Source organism: Quercus suber, unplaced genomic scaffold, assembly GCF_002906115.3.
Source record: "Quercus suber isolate HL8 unplaced genomic scaffold, Cork oak 2.0 scaffold_221, whole genome shotgun sequence".
Lineage (NCBI taxonomy): Eukaryota > Viridiplantae > Streptophyta > Magnoliopsida > Fagales > Fagaceae > Quercus > Quercus suber.
This window is the reverse complement of record NW_027069679.1, coordinates 1004008-1027594: the sequence shown is the minus strand read 5'-3', so window position 1 is coordinate 1027594 and position 23587 is coordinate 1004008. Positions and strand designations below refer to the sequence as shown.

General features: G+C 34.2%; 2 protein-coding genes across 2 annotated transcripts; both read left to right on the top strand.

Moving 5' to 3' along the window:
* The first annotated feature begins 6255 nt into the window (after window positions 1-6255).
* LOC112035742 (L-type lectin-domain containing receptor kinase IV.1) lies at window positions 6256-8304 on the top strand. The gene has a single exon (XM_024068574.2). The coding sequence runs from the start codon at window positions 6345-6347 to the stop codon at window positions 8079-8081; it is 1737 nt and encodes a 578-aa protein (XP_023924342.2). The 5' UTR covers window positions 6256-6344; the 3' UTR covers window positions 8082-8304.
* Window positions 8305-20605: 12301 nt separating this feature from the next.
* Window positions 20606-21310, top strand: LOC112035743 (putative L-type lectin-domain containing receptor kinase I.1). The gene has a single exon (XM_024068575.1). The coding sequence runs from the start codon at window positions 20606-20608 to the stop codon at window positions 21308-21310; it is 705 nt and encodes a 234-aa protein (XP_023924343.1).
* Window positions 21311-23587: the final 2277 nt, after the last annotated feature.

Genomic DNA, 23587 nt, shown 5'->3' with positions numbered 1-23587 from the left:
TTTTTAGACATACTTGACATCGCACTTCTTTAACAATAGTCTATATTCTTTTTCTTGCTTATGTTTTCGTTTGACTTTAAATCTTCACCACATTCCACTAATCTTTAACACTTCGATCGGAACGAGGAAATAGAATAAAAATAATAATTTTAAAATATTCCTTCCATTCTCTTGTTTGGGAGTTTAAATAATGGGGATGGAAAGAACATTTCTTTATTTAGAAGTTTAAGTGGTAATAAGAATGCAAAATGTCATATTTTTCTTCTTTAATGTTTAGTCTTCTACACTCATTTGGTGCCTAAATGTACTCATTACTCTTATATTTTGATTTATGATGCAAATGGAGGCGTTAAGTGCAAAACGAAGCTAATTGGGCGATTCTGGACAGTTTTGACATCGTTTCGTAATCTGGGCATAACTCTCTCATTTGAGCTCCGATTGAGATGATTTAAGATGCTATGGAACACCAAGAAAAATCTCTACAACTTTCATGTTTTGATTTTTGAGAGATACTAGCTGAATTAAGGTCAAAATCGGGCTTCAATTTGCTACACCTCCACTGCTAACATTCTGGAATATTCCTTAGCTTGCAATTTTAATACACGAATTTGACACGATTTATTTTCAGAAGTTTCCATATCTGATGCATGAAAATTCCAACTGAAAACACCACTTTCCTAGTTATATTAGGACTTTATTTTATTTTTAAAATTTTCCTTAATTAGTCAGATTTGGATATTATTATTTAGAATACTTTTAAGAGATTTTGTAAGCTTCTGAAAGGGAGAATTAATGTGTAAAAGGGGGAGGAGAAATCATATTACAACAACACCTCTCTCTTCCCTCTTCTCTAATTTTCTGCTTCGAGTTTTCATCATGGCTCGGCTTGGCTAAACTTTTATACTTGGTTGAAGGAAACGGAAGCCTCAAAATCAATAAAACTGTGAGATCTGATTTGTTTTTTATTGTTCAATTTATGCTTTGAATATCGGATGTTCTTCTGTGCCTATTTTCATGATTCTCTCATTTAATTTCTAGAAGGCCTACTAATTTATCATTCGTTGCAATCTGCTGCTAGATTAGATATCAAATCCGTAATTGTTCAATCTCTCTATTTTGTGAAGCAACCAAGATTTAATGATTGGCTACGTCAGAAATTATTAGATCTTAGGAAGAATGCTAGACTAAATTAAATGCAACCGCTTGTGCTTGTGTTGTTTAGCTTCATCGATCCCTCTAATTCTTAAGGTTACTACTAAATTAAACATTTAGCGCTTGTCTTGGGTTGTTTAGTAGTTAGGGTATATTAGATTGTCTGTTTTCTAATTAACTGGGACTAAGGAGAAATAGGAAAATAGTTCCAACAGTGAATATTCAAAGTGTGAATTGATATATACTTGCATCGATGATTAGTTGTAAAATTCCAATGGTGGATGTTGACTTAGACCAAGGTTTGTTCTTTTGATTGATTTTGATCTTTAAATTTGAATTGTTCCTTAGTTGTTTTTCTTAAAATTGTTTTCATTATACTCACCCTCCCCCCCCCCCCCAATCCTGGTTCACGTAGCATAAAACTACGCTAGATACTCTCCGTGGAACGATCCTTACTCACACCACTACATATATTTTTAGGAGTATAGGTTTTATTTTGGTTGCTTGCGACAGCACACCAAGTGGGATTGTGGAAGGAAATGTAATGGGTAGGAGAAAATACTCATTTATTTCTATTCCCTCAAAAACTTAAATTTTCATCCCCAAACATTTTGGAAAGAAAATTAAAAGGTGAAAGTTTTTCTAGCTCTATATATATATATCATATACTATATAATAAAAATTGGGTTTAGACGCTAAAAGTTCAAATAGTGTGTAAAACTCCTATGAACGTTTAGACCCCTAATATAAAATTACTAACACAAGCTTATAATCAAACAATATATGTGCGGAATATGAAATATAAGGTATATCCAAATTGGTAACACACTCTAAACCATAATTAAATATAATCATAGCAGTAATTAAAAGGTAAAGAGCAAAGGAGAGAGATGTAATACAAAGATAACATGGCGATGTGTTATCGAAGAGGAAACTAAAGTACTCGGCGAAAAATCTCTCCGCCACCTTTCAAACGGTCAATAATCCACTAGAGAATAAAATTGAGATACATGAGTCGCTGAAGACCCTCCAAGTCTAATCTACTTAGTGCACCTAAGTCCTTCAAGCTTCTTGCTCCAATAGGGTTACACCGAACCTTGTCTTCTCTAGCTTACCGGATCCCATAATCGTTCATTGCATCTACCAAAATGAATTGGTCCCTTCTGAACTGCTTCCCAAGCACCAAAATATCTCCTCACTAATATAGGTATGTGAGATAAGGATTTAGCTAAATATACCTTTCAATGATATGTCAATGGAGAGGGTGAGAGTAAAGGAATTTAGAGAATCAAAGGATGAAGATTGTGGATGAGTCAATCTTATTTTTCTCTAGGGTTTCTCTTTTAAAATTCTCTCTAGAAACCCTCTACATTTCAACCGAACAAGGCATTCTGGCAACTCGGGCTCGCGACTAGAACGAGTCGCGAGTTTGAGTCGCGAGCTAACTGTCTAGCCCGACTGGAAGTTTTGTCTTATACTGCTCTAGCTGTCGTGACCCTTCAGCTCCTCTACATGCTTCACACTTGTGCCATTCTGGTGACTTGCCAATCACGAGCCAGTCGCGAGACTCCTTTGAATTGCACACACCTTAAGTTTTCTTCACACTCTTTCACACACTACCCTTACAGGGTATCTAATTGCTAAATTATAAACAAATTTGGCACAGAATAAAGTCAATACATGATTAAATAAATTCAACCTTACAGACATCGTGGTTGTGTCAAGTGGCTTCACCAAATTGCAGAAGTTTTTTGTTGATTTTTAGATTTAAAAAATATATAAAAATTTTCTTCTCCTATAATCTCTAAGTTGATAAAAATCTTAATTTGATTACAATCTATATTCTTCATATAATCCATCTAATCCTTATTTAATCTTAATTTGATTACAACCCAAATTCTTCATCTAATCCTTATTTTTTTTACGTGTAGTGTATTATAAAAAAAGCAACAACTTTTTTTTTTTTTTACTTACTACACGACTTCTAATGCATCTTTAATTGCAGAATTTTTTTTAGATTTTTAGATTAAAAAAAAATATATATATATATATATATAATTTTCTTCTCCTATAATTTCTAAATTGATAAAATTTTAATTTGATTACAATCCAAATTCTTCATCAAATCCATCTAATTCTTATTTAATTTTAATTTGATTACAGTACAAAATTTTCAACTAATCCATTTAACAAACAAGTTTAAGTATAAGTAAGACTCTAATTCTATTTGTTCTTATCAAGTATCAAATGATAGCTAATATGTATTAACATTAATGTAAGCTTAATTTAAAAAAAAAAATTAGGTAAAAAAATAGGATAAAGTAACCCAAAAAAAAAAAAAACTAATATATATATATATTAAATAATGACAAAGTTTGTCAAAAAAAAAAAAAAAATGACAAATTCAAATCCACGTAAGTTTGAAGAAAAGCATACAAATTTTGTTTCATGATATTGACAAAAAAATAATATACAAAAAAAAAAAAAGAATAAATCATCTTATGCACTTTGAAAACAAACATATTATTGCACTCTTGTGAGTTTTTCTATTATTGAACTTGAAAATGCAATGTAGTTCCAAAATGTCGCTTTTATTTGAGGTGAAGGTTGGAAATATGCGACCCAATCTTATCTCAAACTTGTGTTGTTCATATCTCCAAATAAAAATCAACTTCATTCGAAGCCAATTTTTCTCTGTCAAAGCAAAAAATTCTCTTCTTAGAAAGCTAAGCACTGAAGACTAGCGGAAGACTGGCGGAAGACTTGCAAAATGCCACATAACTTAGAAGAATAAATCATCTTACGCATTATAAAAGCAAAGATATTTATTGCACTCTTGTTAGTTTTTCTATTATTGAACTTGAAAATGCAATGTAGTTCCAAAATGTCACTTTTATTTGAGGTTAAGGTTGGAAATATGCGACCCAATCTCATCTCAAACTTGTGTTGTTCATATCTCCAAATGAAAATCAACTTCATTCGAAGCCAATTTTTCTCTGTCAAAGCAAAAAATTCTCTTCTTAGAAACCTAAGCTTTGAAGACTAGCGAAAGACTGGTGGAAGACTTGCAAAACACCACATAACTTAGGTCCCATGCAAACCCATTTTAAACGAAGGTATAGTTAGAAATTAATATAGTCTTAGAAGTTGGATTAACCTGCACCAGTTATAATTATACAACATTATTAGATATAGAAAGGTTGAATACATCTTGGAGTTTCAATTGATTGATAACAACATGAACGAAAAGGAAATGCCTACTTTTTTACAACTTGAATCTCTTCATTTCGGTAAAACAAAGCACAGAAGTGTTAGGACATATGTGGAACTTGTTAGAACATATGTTATTGTAAATTGGCTAATCCTTTGACAAAACACACTTTACTTGTAATTGGGTAGATCTAGGATGGGTTTAATACTTCAAGGAACAAGAGTTCAAGCTTAGTATTGAAACTATGCAAATCTGTTTAAGAAACAAGTGAAGAAGTGAAATCTCGACAGATAATATCTATTGAGGTTTAATAAGGAATCTCGATAGTTGCTAGACAAAAACAGTATCTATCGAGAATCACGAAATTCAGATTTTCAGATCTGTTTTTCACGCATATCCAAGATATTTGTGTAGAATTTCATTTCTTATAACCCTAGATATATATAAGGATTATTTTAAGGGCCATTAAAGGTGATGTAAGGTTATGTAACTTGGTGCAAAGTGATTACTCATGCATATTGTGACCAGAGACAATTTTTCCTAGTTCATCATATTCTCTGTAGAAGCTACTGCGTCTTTGCGTCAGGGGTTTTATAACCAAGGAGCTTATTGATCTTCATCGTTTAGATGAACTAAAAAACTTTACAGCCAACATCTTCCTCAAGTTGGTGTGTTAGGACTTAGTCTCATACTTGAATCCATGCATTGATTAGTTAGTCACGTACTAGGAGCCGTTCATTGAAAGAAAAGATTGTCACTACATTACAAATCCAATTGGGTTCAACTGTAGGTTGATATTAGGTACTGAGATTCCTTTTACTTGTAATCGCTTGTTTTGATAATAATGGATTCTCGGTAGTGGTGACCTTAAATTCACCCGGTGGAGTTTTGCCTCGGTGATTTTTCTCATTCATAAACAAATCACTTGTGTCAAATTTATTTTCCGCTACATTTAACTTAGTTGGTGATTTGTTTGTGCTATCACGTTTATTGCATGTAATTGAATCTAATTGATTTCACTTGGACATAACATGATTCATTCTTGTGGAAATAAACCACTTTTTTTTCTTTTTTTTCTTTTTTATATAATAAACGAAAATAAACTACTGAGGATTAGTTAGAGATAGTAGATCTAAAGGTTAGAAACTGGTTTTCTTACCTCATATTGAACATAGGGATCCAACTAATCCCTTAATATTAAAATATGCGAAAATGTAAAAATAAAAATAAAAATAAAAATAAAAAATTGGAATCACAAGCTTCATTTGCATTAACTAATGACTACCAGACACATCCTTGTTGGAATCAATGATCTGGATCTGGGGCAATCTTGACTCATACTTTCGGAAAAACAAAGAGTTTAGAAGAAAGAAAGAAAGAAATTAAAATAAAAATAAAAAATAAAAAAAACAATAGCAATATTTCCAGCTGGCTTAGCAATCTAGCACTTAGCATAACCCATTGACTGTAGTATATGATCCTATGTTAATATCTCATAAAAAATTCATCGTATCACCAATAATCTTTCAACTGTTATGTTCTAATATTTTTATTTATCTTCTCTCACTTCTTGCATTTTAAACTTCTCTAACATCATTTCAGACTCTCTCACACATTATTACTCTTATCTTAGCATTTTTAGTTCTCATTTTACCTCTCATTAATTTCTTTTTGCTTTTTTATTTTGTTCATAATAGAAAATTATAAAATTCTATTTTTTTTTTTGTAATATTAATATATTCAAGTTTTTTTATTATTAAAATTTGTATAATTCACGCATTTCCATGGGTATTCCAAAAATAATTTTAAAGCCGCCACATCTAGATACTTATACTGTTCATTTGAAGGGATGCTAAGGTCCTCTACAATGTTCTTAAATGGTGTACAACTTGGTTATGCTTTCTACCAACTTCCTCTAAAATTCAACACTTCTTCGGGTTTAACTCAGTCTCTTTCATTTTCCACAAACTTTGTATTTGCAATGGTTCCTGAAACACCATCGAAAGGTGGACATGGAATTGCCTTCACCATCAGTCCCTCTTGGAAATTCACCAATGGTGTAGCCAGCAATTATCTAGGACTCTTGAATGCCTCAAAGAATGGCCTTCCAACAAACCACGTATTAGCCATTGAGCTTGATACTGTAGAGGGTCAGGATGTTCAAGATATGGACAACAACCATGTGGGAATCGATGTGAACAGCCTGAAATCAATTGAATCAGCTACTGCAACCTACTTTTCTGATCAAGAAGGGAAGAATATAAGCGTGGAGCTATTAAGTGGTAACCCAATGCATCTTTGGATAGAATACAATGAAACAGAAAAGTTACTGAATGTAACACTAGCCCCAGCCGGCATCACAAAACCAAACCGCCCTCTCTTGTCAACACGCATAGATCTGTCCCAGTATCTTTTGGAATCTATGTATGTTGGTTTCTCTGCAGCCACTGGTACAGTTACAAGTGACCAGTATATTCTTGGATGGAGCTTTAATAAAAGTGGACAAGCACAAAGCCTTGACGTTTCGAAGCTTCCTCAACCTCCCCGACAGAGGAAAAGTAAAGATAGGCAAGGACAGATTATCATGATTTTGATCATAGCAGTAGTGGTCGTGCTGATATCGGTCACTGCAGCTATTTTCGTTCTGAGGAGAAAGAAATATGCAGAAATACTAGAAGATTGGGAAAGCGAGTATGGTCCTCACAGGTTCAGCTACAAGAATATCTACAAAGCAACCAAAGGTTTCTCAGACAAGGAGCTTCTTGGAGAAGGAGGTTTTGGAAAGGTTTATAAAGGAATTCTTCGTTCTTCCAATACACAAATTGCAGTCAAGAAAGTCTCCCATGATTCCAAACAAGGGATGAAGGAATTTGTGGCTGAGATCGTTAGCATGGGCAGGCTGAGGCATAGGAACTTAGTGCAGCTCCTAGGATATTGCCGGCGAAAGGGTGAACTCCTCTTGGTCTATGATTATATGCCCAGTGGAAGCCTTGAAAAGTTTTTACATGGAAATGGAAGGACAAAACTTAACTGGCTTCAACGATTTCAAATCATCAAAGGAGTAGCGTCTGACCTTCTCTACCTCCATGAAGAGTGGGAACAGGTTGTTCTACATAGACATGTAAAATCCAGCAATGTTCTATTGGATGCTGAATTAAATGGGAAGCTTGGAGATTTTGGCCTTGCCAGATTATACGACCACGGTGCCATTCCTCAAACCACCAATGTGGCTGGAACAGTGGGTTATTTGGCTCCCGAGCTTGCTAGAACAGGAAGGGCAACCACTTGCACTGATGTGTTTGCTTTTGGGGCTTTCATGCTGGAGGTAGCTTGTGGAAGAAAGCCTGTAGATATTCGAGGACTGCCAGAAGAGGCCATTTTGGTTGATTGGGTCTTCGGGTGCTGGAGAAAAGGAGCCATCCTTGATGCTAGTGATCCAAAATTGGAAGGTAATTATGCAGTTAAGGAAATGGAATTGGTTTTGAAACTTGGCTTGCTTTGCTCACACCCAACGCCAGCAGTGAGGCCTAGCATGAGGCAAGTGATGCAGTTTTTGGATGGCAACGCTGAACTGCAGGAATTACCACATGAGAGTACTAGTTTTGGTAACTTTACAAATGTTGAAGCATCTGAGATCTTATTGTCAATTAATTCATCATTTGACAAGGGTTTGACGGCCTCCTCTAGCACTGATTCTGTGCTATATAGTAGTAGATGAATCAGACGCATATTGATCTGCTAGCACTGATTAGGGATTACCTTCAGGGGAGAATAGAAAAAATGAAATAGTGAAGAATGTGATGTATACAGCTTCGTTTACTTATTGTAGAATCTCATATTTGTTAGCAATTTACTTAGGATCTAAGTAGTACTTTACTACAATAAGATCAATACAGTTGTTGTAAGCATTATAACTATAAATCAATAGTGTATTGCAGAAACTGGATTAGGTGGCTCATCAAATTTTAGAAAACTTAAAACCCACAGCCAACAATGACTATGCATGAATATTATTATTTGCCTTCACAAAATAGCTCGTTGTATGGTTTATAACGAATTGCACTGCCATAAGGTCATAAAAAGGAGTTGGGAGTAACATTTACTGGATAGATATATCAAAGAGTTACTTAATGCTTAATGCTAACCATTCCACACTTGCATAAATAAACCCTTTGAACTAATTCATTACTAATTTAACAATGAGGATCATTGCAAAGGCCAGACTCCACCATATAGGCCATTTAGACAATTGTCTTAAGCCCCATGTGTGTAAAAAGGTCCTGGTCATAATAGTATATTTTTATAACAAAATAAAATATATCTCTTATCTGCTAACTCTTTTTTTCCCCGAGTAGGTTGTCAACGTCTAATTAAAAATGGAAAAAAAAAACATATTAGTTTTTGCTCCCTCTAAAGTACCTCTTGAAAATCGTATAACAAAACAGAGAAAAGAATAACAGAATTCTATGAGTGCACAAAGAGGGAATTGGAGAAAGGAATTGAGAAACTTTCTCTTAATCTTTGTGATAAATGAATCTGTACATTATTTGAGGTTATATACACCTCTGTGCCCAAAACCCCAAAACAGAGAGTAACAAACTTAACAAATAAAAAAAAAAAAAAAAAAAAAAAAAAAACAGATCGTGTGGTTGATCAAGTTTTAGATTATTAAAAGTGAAATTCCACAGCTAGTAATCATTATGTGTGAAAATGATTGTTTGTGAAAGGTGTAATTTAGACCCCTTGGTCGATTTTATGGGGAACTAATCAACTTTGAAAATTAACATTACAAATGCAGATTGATTTCTAGTTAATTATTAATAACCACAGTAAACAAGGCAACAATTATAATCAAGGTGTTCTAACCCAGTCCATTGTTGACGAAGTGGAAAACTTATGAAGGCATTCAAAGATACCAATATGGGGCTTAACCCCAGCCCCAAGAAGTAACTAACTAATAGAATCGAAGCTTTACAATTTGAGATATACCCATGACTCAAGATTCTACACCCAATAGGTAACTTACTCTTGTGACCCCACAATCAGCTCCAAATCGCTTAAACTCTTCTATTATGAATACTTTCCACGAACTGTGTTTGTCAATCCATGAGGCCATATTTTTTCTCTTTGAATAGCACTATTTTGCTCTAGTATAGCCTCCTTGCCTTTAAAAGTTGTGCAATAAGTGATCTATATAAATGCATAAAGTAGAGTTAAAACCTAGCAGGAAATCTTCTCCTATCAAAATTCGGACTCAAAATTGTGCAATTTTTCACTCTAGTACTTCTCAAATTTAACATTCATGTGTCAACTTTAAATCTCAATATCTCACTTGATTCAAATCCAAATTAGATTCCAAATTAGATCAAATTTCAAATGTGTCTATTTTGAAACCCCGGATATCCACTTTCCAATGAAACTAGTTTCACTCAAAAATTCAATTTGGTGCAAAAGAGATGGGTAAAAGATCATAAACACCTTATCTTGAGCATATCGAAAATTTTTTGTCTTCGAGCAAATTCTAAGCCGGACTCAACACACTTTTGAAATCAATAAACTACACAAATAAAGTTTGCTTTCGCAATATAGTTGCTTGAATGGTTTATAATGAATTGCAGTGGTGTAAGGGCATGGAAAGGAATTGAGAGAGTAGTACTGAAAAGGTTTTTTTCTTTTTCTTTTTTCCGAAGAAATTTTTTTCTACTAAATTGGAATCAAATCTGTATACCGGCATATTTCAACCCTGTGAACTTATTAATTACCATGGCACACCTTGAGATCAAGGTTCTTAAATTTTCAAGCATCCAAGAGACTTGCAAGACATATCCTTTAAATTGGAAAAGAAAAAAAAGAAAAAATAATTTTTTTTAATAAACTTTCTAGATTTTTATTTATTTTTTTTAATTTCAGAATTTCAAAAATAACAAAACGTAGTCATTTTGGGGAACTTAAAGGCAACCTACCTAATGGAGTGGACAAAAAGACTACATTGAACACAAATTAAAGTTGGGTAGACTGAAATGACCAAACTAAAAGTTACAAGATTGAATTGAATTCTAAGCAAAATTGGATGATGCAATTTGTAATTTAGTGAGTATATTTTTACCTTTTTCTTAGATTGTAACTAGCAATTTAATTATTGTAATCTTCATTTTTTTTTTTAATATTTTAATGAGGACCAAAGTTATGTATTTTATTACTTATTAATAAAAATAAATTTTTTATCTGATTTTCTTAATTTTTTTTGTTTATAAATTAAAATAAGTGATGACTTCGTTGTAATTGCAAATCCCTCAATTTAGGTAAATAATAATCAATAGTTGAATCTCTACCTTGAGATTCACAATTATTATGGTGATGAGGTTTCATCCCTAATTAAATTCTAATTCACTTCAAATCATGGTTCTTAGTTGTCACTATTATATTCTTTTCTCAAAATTAAATAAAATAAAAAAGAAGAATTGTTGTATTCAAATCAACTAGTAAGAGCAATGGCACTAGCATTGTTGTAGTGATGGTTGATATTTTCAGAGAAATACTTGAGGTCACCAACCAATGAAGAAATTGCTAGATTTTTAGCCCATGTCCAAAGCCGTGGATTTCCGGGGATGTTTGGGAACATTGATTGGATGCATCAAAAATGAAAAATTGTCCAGCTACAAGGAAAGATGTGAGCCAACTATTATTTTGAAAGCGATGGCATCATATGATCTTTGGATATAATATGCATTTTTTTGAATTATCTAAGTCAAATAATGACATTAACGTGTTAAAGCAATTTCATATATTTTCCAAGCTCGCACAAGGACATGCTCTTTCAGTTAATTACTTAATCAATGATAATGATTACACAATGGGATACTTCCTTACTAGTAGCATATATCCAAAGTGGTTAACATTTGTAAAAACAATCCTACCTCCACGTGGACAAAAAAGAAAATTATTTGCAAAATCTCAAGAGGCATATAGGAAGGATGTAAAGCATGTAATGTAATTGGGAGTGCTTCAAGCACAATTTGCATTTGTGTGTGGACCTACACGATTTTTTCAATCTTGAAATACTCCAAAACATCATGAAAGCATCCAAAATTCTCCATAACATGATTGTTGAAGATGAGCAAGATGAAAATGAAGCTATAAATTTCGATTATGAACAAGTTGATGAAATCTTCATACACAATGTTGAACAAAACACTAAGGAGAGACCTTTTATTAAACACTGGACTCTTTAAATTACAACACTTTACAAGCACTGATGCTTTGACTCACCAACACTAGTGCACGCATAGCACCTTTCTTTCTCTGCACACGTCACTTACTCACAAAATACAATTGCACACACTTGACACCTTACTCCTAGACACCTAGCTACTGACCCTATGACACAACAACTCTTGACTTTCTTTTTTTCACTTCACACTAGTCTTGGTGCTTACCCGTACTTCATCTCACTTCACACGTCTAGGTCTTGGAGTTTGGATGGCGTTTTTAATGCTTGCATTGCACGTTTGCGTTTATCAATGGGTCTTGTGAACAATACAATTGCACACACTTGACACCTTACTCCTAGACACCTAGCTACTAACCCTATGACACAATCACTCTTGACTTTCTTTTTTTCACTCCACACTAGTCTTGGTGCTTACCCGTACTTCACCTCACTTCACACGTCTAGGTCTTGGAGTTTGGATGGCGTTTTTAATGCTTGCATTGCACGTTTGTGTTTATTAGTGGGTCCTATGACCAATACAATTGCACACACTTGACGCCTTACTCCTAGACACCTAGCTACTAACCCTATGACACAACCACTCTTGACTTTCTTTTTTTCACTTCACACTAGTCTTGGTGCTTATCCATGCTTCACCTCACTTCACACAAGTCTTGGAGTTTGGATAGCATTTTCAACGCTTGCGTTGTGTATTTGCGTCTATCAGTGGGTCTTGTGCACTGTTCATGAGACCCACAAATCTCTTTTTTTAGCAAAATTTTCATTAGAAATTGATCTCACGGCACCATTCACATATTTAAAAATTATTTTGCTACAGTGTTTTCAGTTTTCAGCAATAATCGGTATCCAAACAGACTAAATTATTTTTTATTTTAATTTCTAGCCCCTTATAGACTATTACAAAAAATTTATGGCTGAGTTTTACTTCTACATAGAAGTCTCTAAAGAATTAAAGAGAGACATCTCATAGAAAAATTTGGAATGCAAGAGAATTTTCTAGAGAATGAGAGAGGCGGTGCTTGATTTTTAACACACAAGTGTCATACGAGCAAGTTTTTAGAATTTGCTCAATTTATAATCGCAATAGAGACCAAGAAGTTCATTCTCAACACCAATTGGACCTCGTCAAACATTGATGGCAATTACAAGGCAAGTTGTAGGAACTTTGAGTGTGTTAATTATGGATATGAGTTTTTATTGTAATTTGATATGAGTTGTGCATGTGAGTTTTCTATGGACTACATTGGTAGTTTCCATTGCATCTATCATACTCTTCAAAGAACTTGTATGATCGTTAAGCAAAAAAATTCCAAAAATATGATTGTCACCAAAAAAAAAAAAATCATTTGTATTGAATAGGACACCGTAGTGATGCACTCCATGATCAAAGCTACCCAAGAATTGTGAAAACCCATCTTCAAAAGCACTTTCTCCAAAAAATCCATTCCACCCTATCATAGGCCTTGCTCATGTCAAGCTTGAGAGCCATGAAACCTGTTCTACCTGTACAACTTGTTTTCATATGATGCAAGTTTCAAAAGCAATCAAAACATTATCAGTGATCAACCTCTCAGCAATAAAAGCACTCTGTGTTTCCGAAATGATTTTATTGAGAAGAGGTTTTAGTCTATTTGCAATGACTTTGCTCACTATTTTGTAAATCACATTGCACAAGCTTATTGGCCTGAATTCTGAGACCTTCTCTGGATTTTTTACTTTTGGGATCAAAGTGATAAAGTGTGATTTATAGACTTTAAAATAGACCCAGAATTAAGACAAGATAAAACAGCTTGAGTAATATCCATACCAACATCGGACCAGTAGGTCTGATAAAATAATGGTGGCATACCGTCTGGACCAGGAGCTTTTAAAGGCGCCATTTCCTTTATTGCAATCTCCACTTCCTCTGCTTTGTAAGTATCAATAAGTTTGGAATTCATCTCCCCAGTTATCATCTTGGACCCCATCTAAAATGCTCTCAAGGTTATGTGGATTTGATGAGGTAAATAACTTTGAGTAAAAATCAATGAGCATTTTTGAAACAATTCCCTCCTCTGTCTGCCAAACTCCGTCATTGTCCTTCAACCCCGTAATGAATTTTGTCGCTTCCTTTGTGTGGCTGTCCCATGGAAAAACTTGGTATTCTTGTCACCGAATTTTATCCATTGAACTCTAGATCTTTGATGCCACATTTGTTCTTCTTTTTCACACAGCTTATTTAACTCTGTCTTCAACCTATCCACCTCCTGACTATTCCCAGTCCTAGTGGATTCTGCCTCAGCCTTCCACAACAACTCCTTTGTTTTCTGTATTTGTTTTTTCACATTTCCAAAATGCTGTCTACTCCAGCCCTTCAGCTTCTTCTTACACCATTTCAGTTTTGTTACTGCTCTGTGCATTGGAGTACCTTCAACTTGGTGACTCCATGCTCTAGAAACGGTACTACTACACCCGGGTCAGACGTCCACATCGCTTCAAATCTAAAAGGTTTACGATTCCACCTGTGGCTTTCTCCATTCGGGTTTAGTTCTAACAAAATCGGTCTATGGTCCGAAGTGAAACATTGGAGATGCTTTACTTTACCAGCGGGAAAACCGATTCAGCCAATCATAATTTGCAACTCCTCTGTCTAAGCGTTCCCACACCAGCTCTCCTCTTCGTTTTCCATGCCACGTAAAATCTGGTCCCGAATATCCCAAATCGATAAACCCGCAATCATCTAAGACGTGCACGGAATGCCTGCATGAGATTGTGTGACCATGGGGCACCTCCATTCTTATCTTCCACCTCCAAAAGTTCCGTTGAAATCACCCATGCAACACCATGGGAGGGCTGGTTTGGAGCTTAACATATGCAACATACTCCACCCCTCACTCCTCCTACTAGTTTCAGGTTCACCTATAAACCCCGTCAGACGCCATGCCCTCTCCGAACCTCCATGCACAATAGCGTCAATGTGATAATTCGAGAAACTGTTGACCCAAACTACGTCCTCATCCTTCCATAGTAAAGCCAATCCTCCTCCTCTTCCATTGTTAGGAACAGTGAAACAACCATCAAACTTCAACTGACAACGAACCCATTCCATGTAATCTCGATCTGACCATGTTCTGACAAAAACACGATCGTGGGACCTTGCGCTTGCACTATATCGACAAGCTCACCAACTGCACGGCGGTTCCCAAGCCCTCGCAGTTCCACGCTAAAAGATTCATTGTTGCCGGTGGGGTTGGAAACCAGCCTCCACCGATGGCATTGAACAGCGCTTAGCCATTTTTTTCTTAACTTCCTCAGACTCCAGTTCTACGTCTATTTCCTCTCTGGTTGTTCTCTTTTTTTAACAGAGAAGAAACTTCTTCTTTTGGGCTCACTCCTGTTTTGCTCTCTACGAACCCATCCCCTCGGTTTGGGCCTACCTTGTTCTTGGATTGCATTTTTAAACTTGTCCAAGCCCCACCAATGCAGGCCTATTAGACTCAAACTCCACTTCTTGACCGAATTATTATTAAGAAACTAACCTTGATACTCCCTTGAAGATTTTACGTTGTCAAACTTAGCCAAATCCTCATCAATGTCCTTCAACTGTGCCGAAAATCCGCTTCCTTAATCTCATTTTCTGAATTCGAAAATTCCAGGCTGTTATGAGTTGATCCCATATTTAATGTGCCATCATTACTGTGGTCCGAGAAATTCGACCTTCCATAACGGCTATGGCTTCGCCCACCGGATTACCGTTGTCTCCTTCCTTGCACCTGTTCTGTTCCTGTATAGCCCCATACCCATCGCCTTCCCCATGCACTTCACCATCTTCACTCAAATGCGTCCTCCTCAAAGCCAGCCACGCGTATCACTGTTCGTTCGAATTGGATTGGTGTCGAAGCACGGAGCCAACTTCCAAACTGTTGATCCTCAGCTTTTAGATTGCCCCTACTCTTTTCCCACAAAGCACATTCTTTGTCACTGTGCGTCAACATACCACACCAAAAGCAGATATTAGGTAGCCTCTCATATTTGAAACTAACCCAACCCTCCTTACCATCACTCCTAGTAATCTTTCTCCCTCGACATAAAGGCTTTGATGTGTCTACTGCTACCCTGAGCCGAAGAAAATTAAAATCATTCGAGATATCCTCCTCAGACGCCGTCATATCCACCTGACCCGCTATCGAAACTATTTCCTTTGCTATTCCCATTGTTGAACTTCGAAATAGTAGATCATGGACTTGCACCCAGAAGCTAGTGCGACTAAAGTCCAACTCTCTTATGGCTTCACTTATCTCCATTCTTTTAAGGCACCAAATGTTTATCAAACATCCATGGCTCCCCTTGGAGAACCCTATCAATATCCGTTGCCTCAGGGAATCTAAACAGCACCATGTGATCGCCCATATCCCTAATCTTGAAGCCCTTTCCGTCCTCCAAAGGAGTTTGAAGGTCTTTGCAATGGCTTCCATATTCAACACTCTTCTTGTATGGAATTTGGCTGCTAAGAGAAAATCCCTCACCCTAGACTCTTCTTGAATTGAGAACTTATTTCCTTCCGACTCTGAAAGAGAGAATTTCTCCCATGAACCTTAGAGCACTAGCATTGGTTGTGCTAAAAAAAGCTCTTTGCTATTATATATAGTATTAGATTAGATTAGATAATCACTTAATAATACATTCTACATCTCATTGCTATACTTTTAACATTGTATTTATAATTTTTTTTCTTATTATTTGTTTCCAATGGTTATATTTTTAAATAATTATGTTCTTACAATCATATTTTTTAAAACCCACTTTTCCTAACAATGATTAAAAATTAATAAATGATTCTAATGGTCATATATCTAGAAATTCTTTTTTTTTTCACTTTTCTTGTCTCCATTTTTTTCCTATAATTTTTTATTATTTCATTTGCATATTTCTCTTATTTAAGTCTATCTTTGCCATAAAAAGATGATTTCTCTCTCTCTCTCTCTCTCTCTCTCTCTCTCTTGCAACTCTTTTTTTTATTTTTATTTTTTTATCATCTTCTTTCTTTTGAAGATTTTTTTTTATTCTTCCTTACAGCATTGCTTTTTGAGTTAATAGTTTTTGTATTTTTCAGAACTCTACTTTGGATTGATGCGGTTTAATATTTAACAATTATAATTCTTAATTCTCTCTCTCTCTCTCTCTCTCTCTCTTCTCTCTCTCTCTCTCTCTCTCTCTCTCTCTCTCTCTCTCTCTCTCTCTCTCTCTCTCTCTCTCTCTCTCATATTTGCTATGCGAGTATATTTCTTTTGAAAATAATTAATCATGATGTATTTATCTTTAATAATGTTGCAAATCTCCTGTTGTGCCAACTCATCCACCACATTATCATCATTTTTTCCCTATCATTTTTATATATTTAAACAATATTACATATAAAGATATATTAAAATATTAACTTTACAAATCCAATCATTTAATGTTTAAAAACTATTCAATTATTGCCTTTACAAATCCAACCATAAACAACTTTATCAATCCATTCATTTAATTCTTTTTTACCATTTCTCTTCTATTTTTTTACTCTTATTTTCCCCATTATTTTTTTATCTAATCATTTACTTTTCCTCCAACCCTTCACCTCAATTTTTGGCTCTGCTTCTTCCTATTATTATTTCCCCACTTTACCTATACTTTTCTTCCAACCATTCCTCTCCTTTTTTTTACTTTTCTTCTCCCCATCTTCTTTTCTATAAATTTGCTACTACTCTCTTTGTAAATTTTTCTTTATTTAGTTCATGTTTGCCAAAAAATGTGATTAATTTCTCCCTATCTCTTGCATTTTTTTTTTTCTTTCTTTTAATGGACTTTATATATATATATATATATATTATTTCTTGCGGCTTTGCTTTGGGTTGATGAGGGTTTTTTTTTTTTTTGACAACTCTACTTTGCAGCTCGTATGACTTTGGCTAAGTGAAATTATTAATTGTTAAAATACTTATTTTATTTGCTAAGTGAGTATATTTATTTTAAAAATAGTTAGCCATAATATTCTTCTTAAAAAAATTTAATCATAATATATTTTCAATAAATCTTGGAGAATAAATTATAAATTATAACACATTACAAAATAATTATATATTCATATACGATGTCTGGGCTTGTGTGGGTCTGCAAATAAATGAGGAAAAACAATGTCATTGAGCTACAAGGCTCTTGGCAAAAATAAATTCACTTAAAATCAAGTCAACAAGTAAAAATATTCACATCCATTGTATATAAAGCATAATATAAATAGATTAAAATAAACTTGTTTACGTCAAATGTTACACATGAAAATTAGCTTAGGGGTAAAAGGGAAAAATAGAGTTTAATGGTGGCCGATTTATCAGATAATTGAGAAGAAACCAGTTAAGAAGAAAGTATCGAAGAATAAGAAGCAAGCTGAGAAAGAACTGAAGCAAGAAGAAGAAAAGAACTAAACGACATCTACCAGATACAAGAGTATTTAAGTTAGAAACTAAACGACTTGTAGTTCTTGTTTGTAACTTTTATTCACTTTCATCTCACGTGCTATAACCGTCTCTCACACGTGTTGTAACTGAATTACAAACGGGTTGTTTAGTTTGTTAAGTTTGTTACTCTCTGTTTTGGGGTTTTGGGCACAGAGGTGTATATAACCTCAAATAATGTACAGATTCATTTATCACAAAGATTAAGAGAAAGTTTCTCAATTCCTTTCTCCAATTCCCTCTTTGTGCACTCATAGAATTCTGTTATTCTTTTCTCTGTTTTGTTATATGGTATCAGAGCTTGAGTCTTCTCCAATGGCGTCAAATGCTCAAGACACTCAAACTGCTCCATCTTCCTCTTCTCAGCGAGAGCTGACTCCAATGGAAGATCCACGGAGTCCATTCTTCTTACATCATGGTGAAACACCAGGTGCAATTTTGGTTACTCAGCCATTAACTGAGAACAACTATCCTATGTGGTCAAGAGCAATGATAATGGCTTTGGAAAAAAAAAAAAAAAAAAAGGAGAAAGAGAGAGAGAGAGAGAGAGAGGAAGGGTTAGAGAAAGAGTAATGGTAAAGTGGGTGATAGAATTGAGAAGAAGAAGAAGAGGAGACCCAAAAAAAAAAGGTGGAGAAGAGTTGGAGAAAGACTAAAGGTTAGATAAGAAATAATGGAGAAAATAAGAGTAAAAAAATTATAAGGGTAATGAATAAATAAAATTAAATGAATGGATTGTTAACATATTATTATTGCTTATGGTTGTGTTTGTAAAGGTAGAAACAGAATAGTTTCTAAAACCAAATGATTGGATTTGTAAAGTTAATGTTTATGCTAGAATTAGATAGATAATGTTTGTTTGAATTTAATTCCATTGATGTTGTAATCTCACTATGAATTTATTTTCTTTCCATGTTTGATGTAATTTGAGAACTTTATTTAAATGATCATAATTTGGGGACTTTATTTAAAGGACCCAAATTTTCACTAATGTTAGCAGTTTACAATGGATATGGCCAAAATGGGCATATGCCCTTTTCGTGCAAAAAAAGTGGCGTTTTACTCTCTTTCGCAAACTAATTAAGGAAATGTCCCTCTTTTGTAACTCGATTTTTCTAAAATTGAGTTAAAAAAAAAAAATTTGAAGCCCTATAGTGGCGTTTTAAGGAGCCTATAGTGACGTTTTAAGGAGTCTATAGTGACGTTTTAAGGATCTATAGTGGTGTTTTGGAACTTAAGTTCCATGAACTCAAGTTATAGGCAATTTTTTTTTTTTTAATACCTATAACTCGATTTCCTGGAGCTCGAGTTCCAAAACGCCACTATAGGTCCTTAAAACATCATTATAAACTCCTTAAAAATGTCATTATAGGGCTTAACTTGATTTTAAGAAAATCGAGTTTCAAAATAAAGACATTTCTTTAATTAATTTGAGAAAAAGGGACAAAATGCTAAATTGTTTGTGTGAAAAGGGCATTTGCCCATTTTGGCCCTATGGATTTACCATTATAAATTTAGGTTGAGAGTCTTCTACCTTTGTTCCAATGTTTGTCAATTCCAGGCAAAGCCTAGTGCTTATTCTGAGGTTCCTATTGTCCTTGACAGTAGACTCTAGGTATCATTGCCTAGGTTCTTTCTTCCTCCATTTTCAACGTTTGACCCTAGAAAGAAATTGATACCTAGAATTTCACGATATTGTTCTCTTGCTTTCCCATAAAATTTCCCTCTTAGAGTGTATCATTATGCATTAAAATTCACAGGTACTAATGTAATGAGAAGATGCATCAAAATTTCCCTCTTAAGAGATTCCTCCAAGTATCTTTGATGCTTGAGTTCGACTAGTTTATGACAATTAGTACTTTTTTGTTGTTGTTGGTTATGTTAATATATAGAGGTTTGCAAGGTCGAGGCCTGGGTGCAACTTCTTAGCCGCGTGTAATGTTTTGAGTAAAATGTTATTCATAAAAAAACAACCAAAACCAAAAACAATTTCTCTATTGTGCTTTAAATGATGAGAATGACATCTCGTCAAATAACCATTTTTCTTAGTTTGTAGTTTAGAAAGATTATTATGACTGTTCCGCAGAGTCCTCCATAGTTCATCCCTCTAACATTTAGTTGGACTTTGGACCCTTTCTCCTTTTTTTTTTTTTTTTGCTAAAAAGTTGGACTTGGACAGTTGTTCCCTTGTTCTCTCGTCACAACAATTTTGACATGAACTATTTGGGGGCAAAGAAGGAAAACCACCATTTTCTAGGAGTTTTGACAATATAAACAAAGCCCTTCTGCTAATATGGATGTACATTTTTCTCAGTATCCAATTGGATGTTGCTAAAATGAAATGAATTGCGCGTTTGCGTTTTGATATGTGGGTCCCGTGCACTGTTTACAGGACCCACAAGTACTTTTTTCAACAAAACTAACTTTAAAACTAGGCCCTACGGTACTATTCACACATTTAAAAATTATTTTGTTACAGTATTTTTAGTTTTTAGTTTTCAATTTTCAGCAATATGTGGTATTCAAATAGACCCTCAAATGGCGACCGGGCTTGCATCACTTCCTTTTCTGATAACTCTCTACTTCATCCTTAAGATTCCTTTGATGTTTGCTCAAGATGACCAGTTCATCTACAATGGATTCAATCAAGCCAATCTGCATCTAAATGGAATAGCTGAAATCCACCCCAATGGTCTGTTGCAACTGACCAACATTTCAAACCAACAACTTGGTTATGCTTTCTACCAATTTCCATTAAAATTCAACACTTCCTCTTCCTTTGGGTCTCTTTCATTTTCCACAAACTTTGTACTTGCAATAGTTCCTCAACTGCCAATGTTGGGTGGCCATGGCCTTGCCTTAACCTTTTCCCCCTTGTGGGAACTTGTCCTTGCTATTGGCATCCAGTTTCTAGGGCTCTTCAATGCCTCCAATAATGGCCTCCCAACAAACCACGTATTGGCTATTAAGCTTGATACTGTTAAAAGTACTGATGTAAACGATATACACAAAAACCATGTTGGTATTGATGTGAACGGCGTAAACTCAACTGAATCAGCTACTGCAACCTACTTTTCTGATCAAGAAGGGAAGAACATAAGCTTGGAGCTTTTAAGTGGAAACCCAATGCATCTTTGGATAGACTACAATGGAACAGAAAAGTTACTGAATGGCACACTAGCCCCGACCAACATCCCAAAACCAAACCAGCCTCTCTTGTCAACACACATTGATCGGTCTTAATATCTTTCGGAATCTATGTATGTTGGTTTCTCTGCATCTACTGGTGCAGTTGGTAGCGACCACTATATTCTTGGATGGAGCTTTAATAGAAACTAGTAGATGTATAGCACGATGCACGTGTTCATTATTAGTTATTTTATAATACTCATGTGTGTTATAATGTTTGGAAAATTAATTTCGATTATGTATTATACATCACTAAAATAATGAATAAAAAAAAATTGTAACACAATATATTTATAAGTAACCATAATTAATTAGACTCTAAAAATGCCACTATATGCCATTTTTTGTTTGATCAGGTGTACATGTATATTTAGTTCTTACGTTGGACCATTTCCAATATAAAAATTTTTATTATTTCCTTTTATTTTTTTTTTAGAAGTATTTTTTTTTATTTAAAGAAAACACATGAACTTTTGAAGGCTAGACATCTAAGATTTAAGGTTTATAATTTCTAATTTGCAAAACTAAATATACATTCCAAGAGATTAAAAATAAAACAATAATTGAATAGGGAAATATAAACTTATACAATTTCATATCTTACGTTTAATTTTACTTACATCTGAGTACCTTTATCACTTACAAAGATTAAACATTTTCCAAACATATAAACAAATACAAAAAACACATCTTTTAGAAACCCCATATGTTGTTAAAGCATTGTATCAAGCTTTGATAGTTTTGTTAAGAAGTTTAGATCATATGCACCTGAAACCAAAGCCAATTTCATACTCTTTTTGACACTAATTTCTCACTCTTTGTCTCTCTATCTCTCTATTCCTATTTTTCTTTTGGCCTTTTGATATTTTGTGAAACTGGAATATATAAATGAACATGAAAATTAACATTGAATGGAGAAAATCTTTCATTTTTTTAAATTAATGAAATTAAAAATGGAAGAGTTCAAGAAGTTGGAAAAGAGAGTAGAACCAAATTTTTTAATATTCTGCATATATGGCTTAAACTAATCATTGATAAGAAGATGGGAGGTGAAAGGCGCAACGAAAAAGTACTCATATAAAGTGCCACATGGCAAAACCTCATGCACTTCTGCATAAGATCTCTACTTTTATATATATATATATATTGATATTAATTAGTCCTTAATTATTATTTTTTTTCTTTTTTTTAAAAAAAAATTTTAAATGGTGGGTATGCTAAAAGACATGAAAAAGAGAGAAATGTGTGATGTAAGCTTAGGCAATTAATAAGAGATTAACGAGATAATAGTAAAATAAGTTAATGTAAACCTTTGAGTAACAGTAAATAAAACTTAATGAAAGAGGAAAAAAAAAAAATACTAAATGCAAAATTAAAGCGTCACTTGACAAGACCTCATGCACTCAAACTACTCTACCAAACACCTCCTAAGTCTATCTCGGTCTCAGTTTCTCGCTTTCTCTCTCACACTAACTGAGCTGCTTTCTCAATTTCTCACTTTTTCTTGCCACTTTCGACCCTATTTAACTTTTGTTTTTTATGTGTATTGTAACTATTGTTTACTTTGTTGTGTGGGTCAGTGTATTGTAAGTTTGTAACTATAGTTTACGTTTTTGGGTGGATCAATGTCGGTCTCTCCAAATGGGCCAGTGACTGTGATCTACACGAACTGTGGATCTCTCTAGATTGTTGTCTTTTGGTTAGTATATGACTTGGGTGGATCTGGGTTTGTTTTGGTTATTATTTGTTTTGTCTTATGGTTGGTATATGTCTATATTAATATAATATTATTTGATATAAGTGGGTCTTAATTTCTGGCTCTTTTTTTTTTTTTTTGGTTTGTAAATGAATTTTATTATTTGATAATGACATAAATATAATGTACAAATTGTTATCGAATTATTTGTAGGTTAAATGAGTACCGAAAATTGACCAAAAAATTCGTCACTAGCCAACCAGATAATGGTCTGAATGTTCCTCCATTGTTGAAATATTTTACTATTTTTGGTGGAAAAAAATGTTTTAGATGTAATTACCATTTGGAGAATTTCCAGGGGTCTTATTCTAGGGTGAAAGCACATTTGTTGAGATTTCCCAGCAAAGAGATAAAAGCATTCTCTATGGTTTCAAATGAGTATATTGCAGAGATGCAACAATTAGAAGATACGGCTATTCAGATAAGAAAGTGTAGGCTAGTACATTTGCTCCCTCGATCTGGTGTTGGTTCTACTTCTACTACTCTTGGTCCTATTCTTATTGACAGTACAACTACAAGTCAACCAGCATTCTTCCATACAATAAAAAAATGGCTGGAAATTCTCATTTAGAAAA

Bases quoted from the DNA above. Each gene is read 5' to 3' on its own strand.
- LOC112035742 (XM_024068574.2), top strand. From the start codon at position 6,345: ATGGTTCCTGAAACACCATCGAAAGGTGGACATGGAATTGCCTTCACC.
- LOC112035743 (XM_024068575.1), top strand. From the start codon at position 20,606: ATGGCGACCGGGCTTGCATCACTTCCTTTTCTGATAACTCTCTACTTC.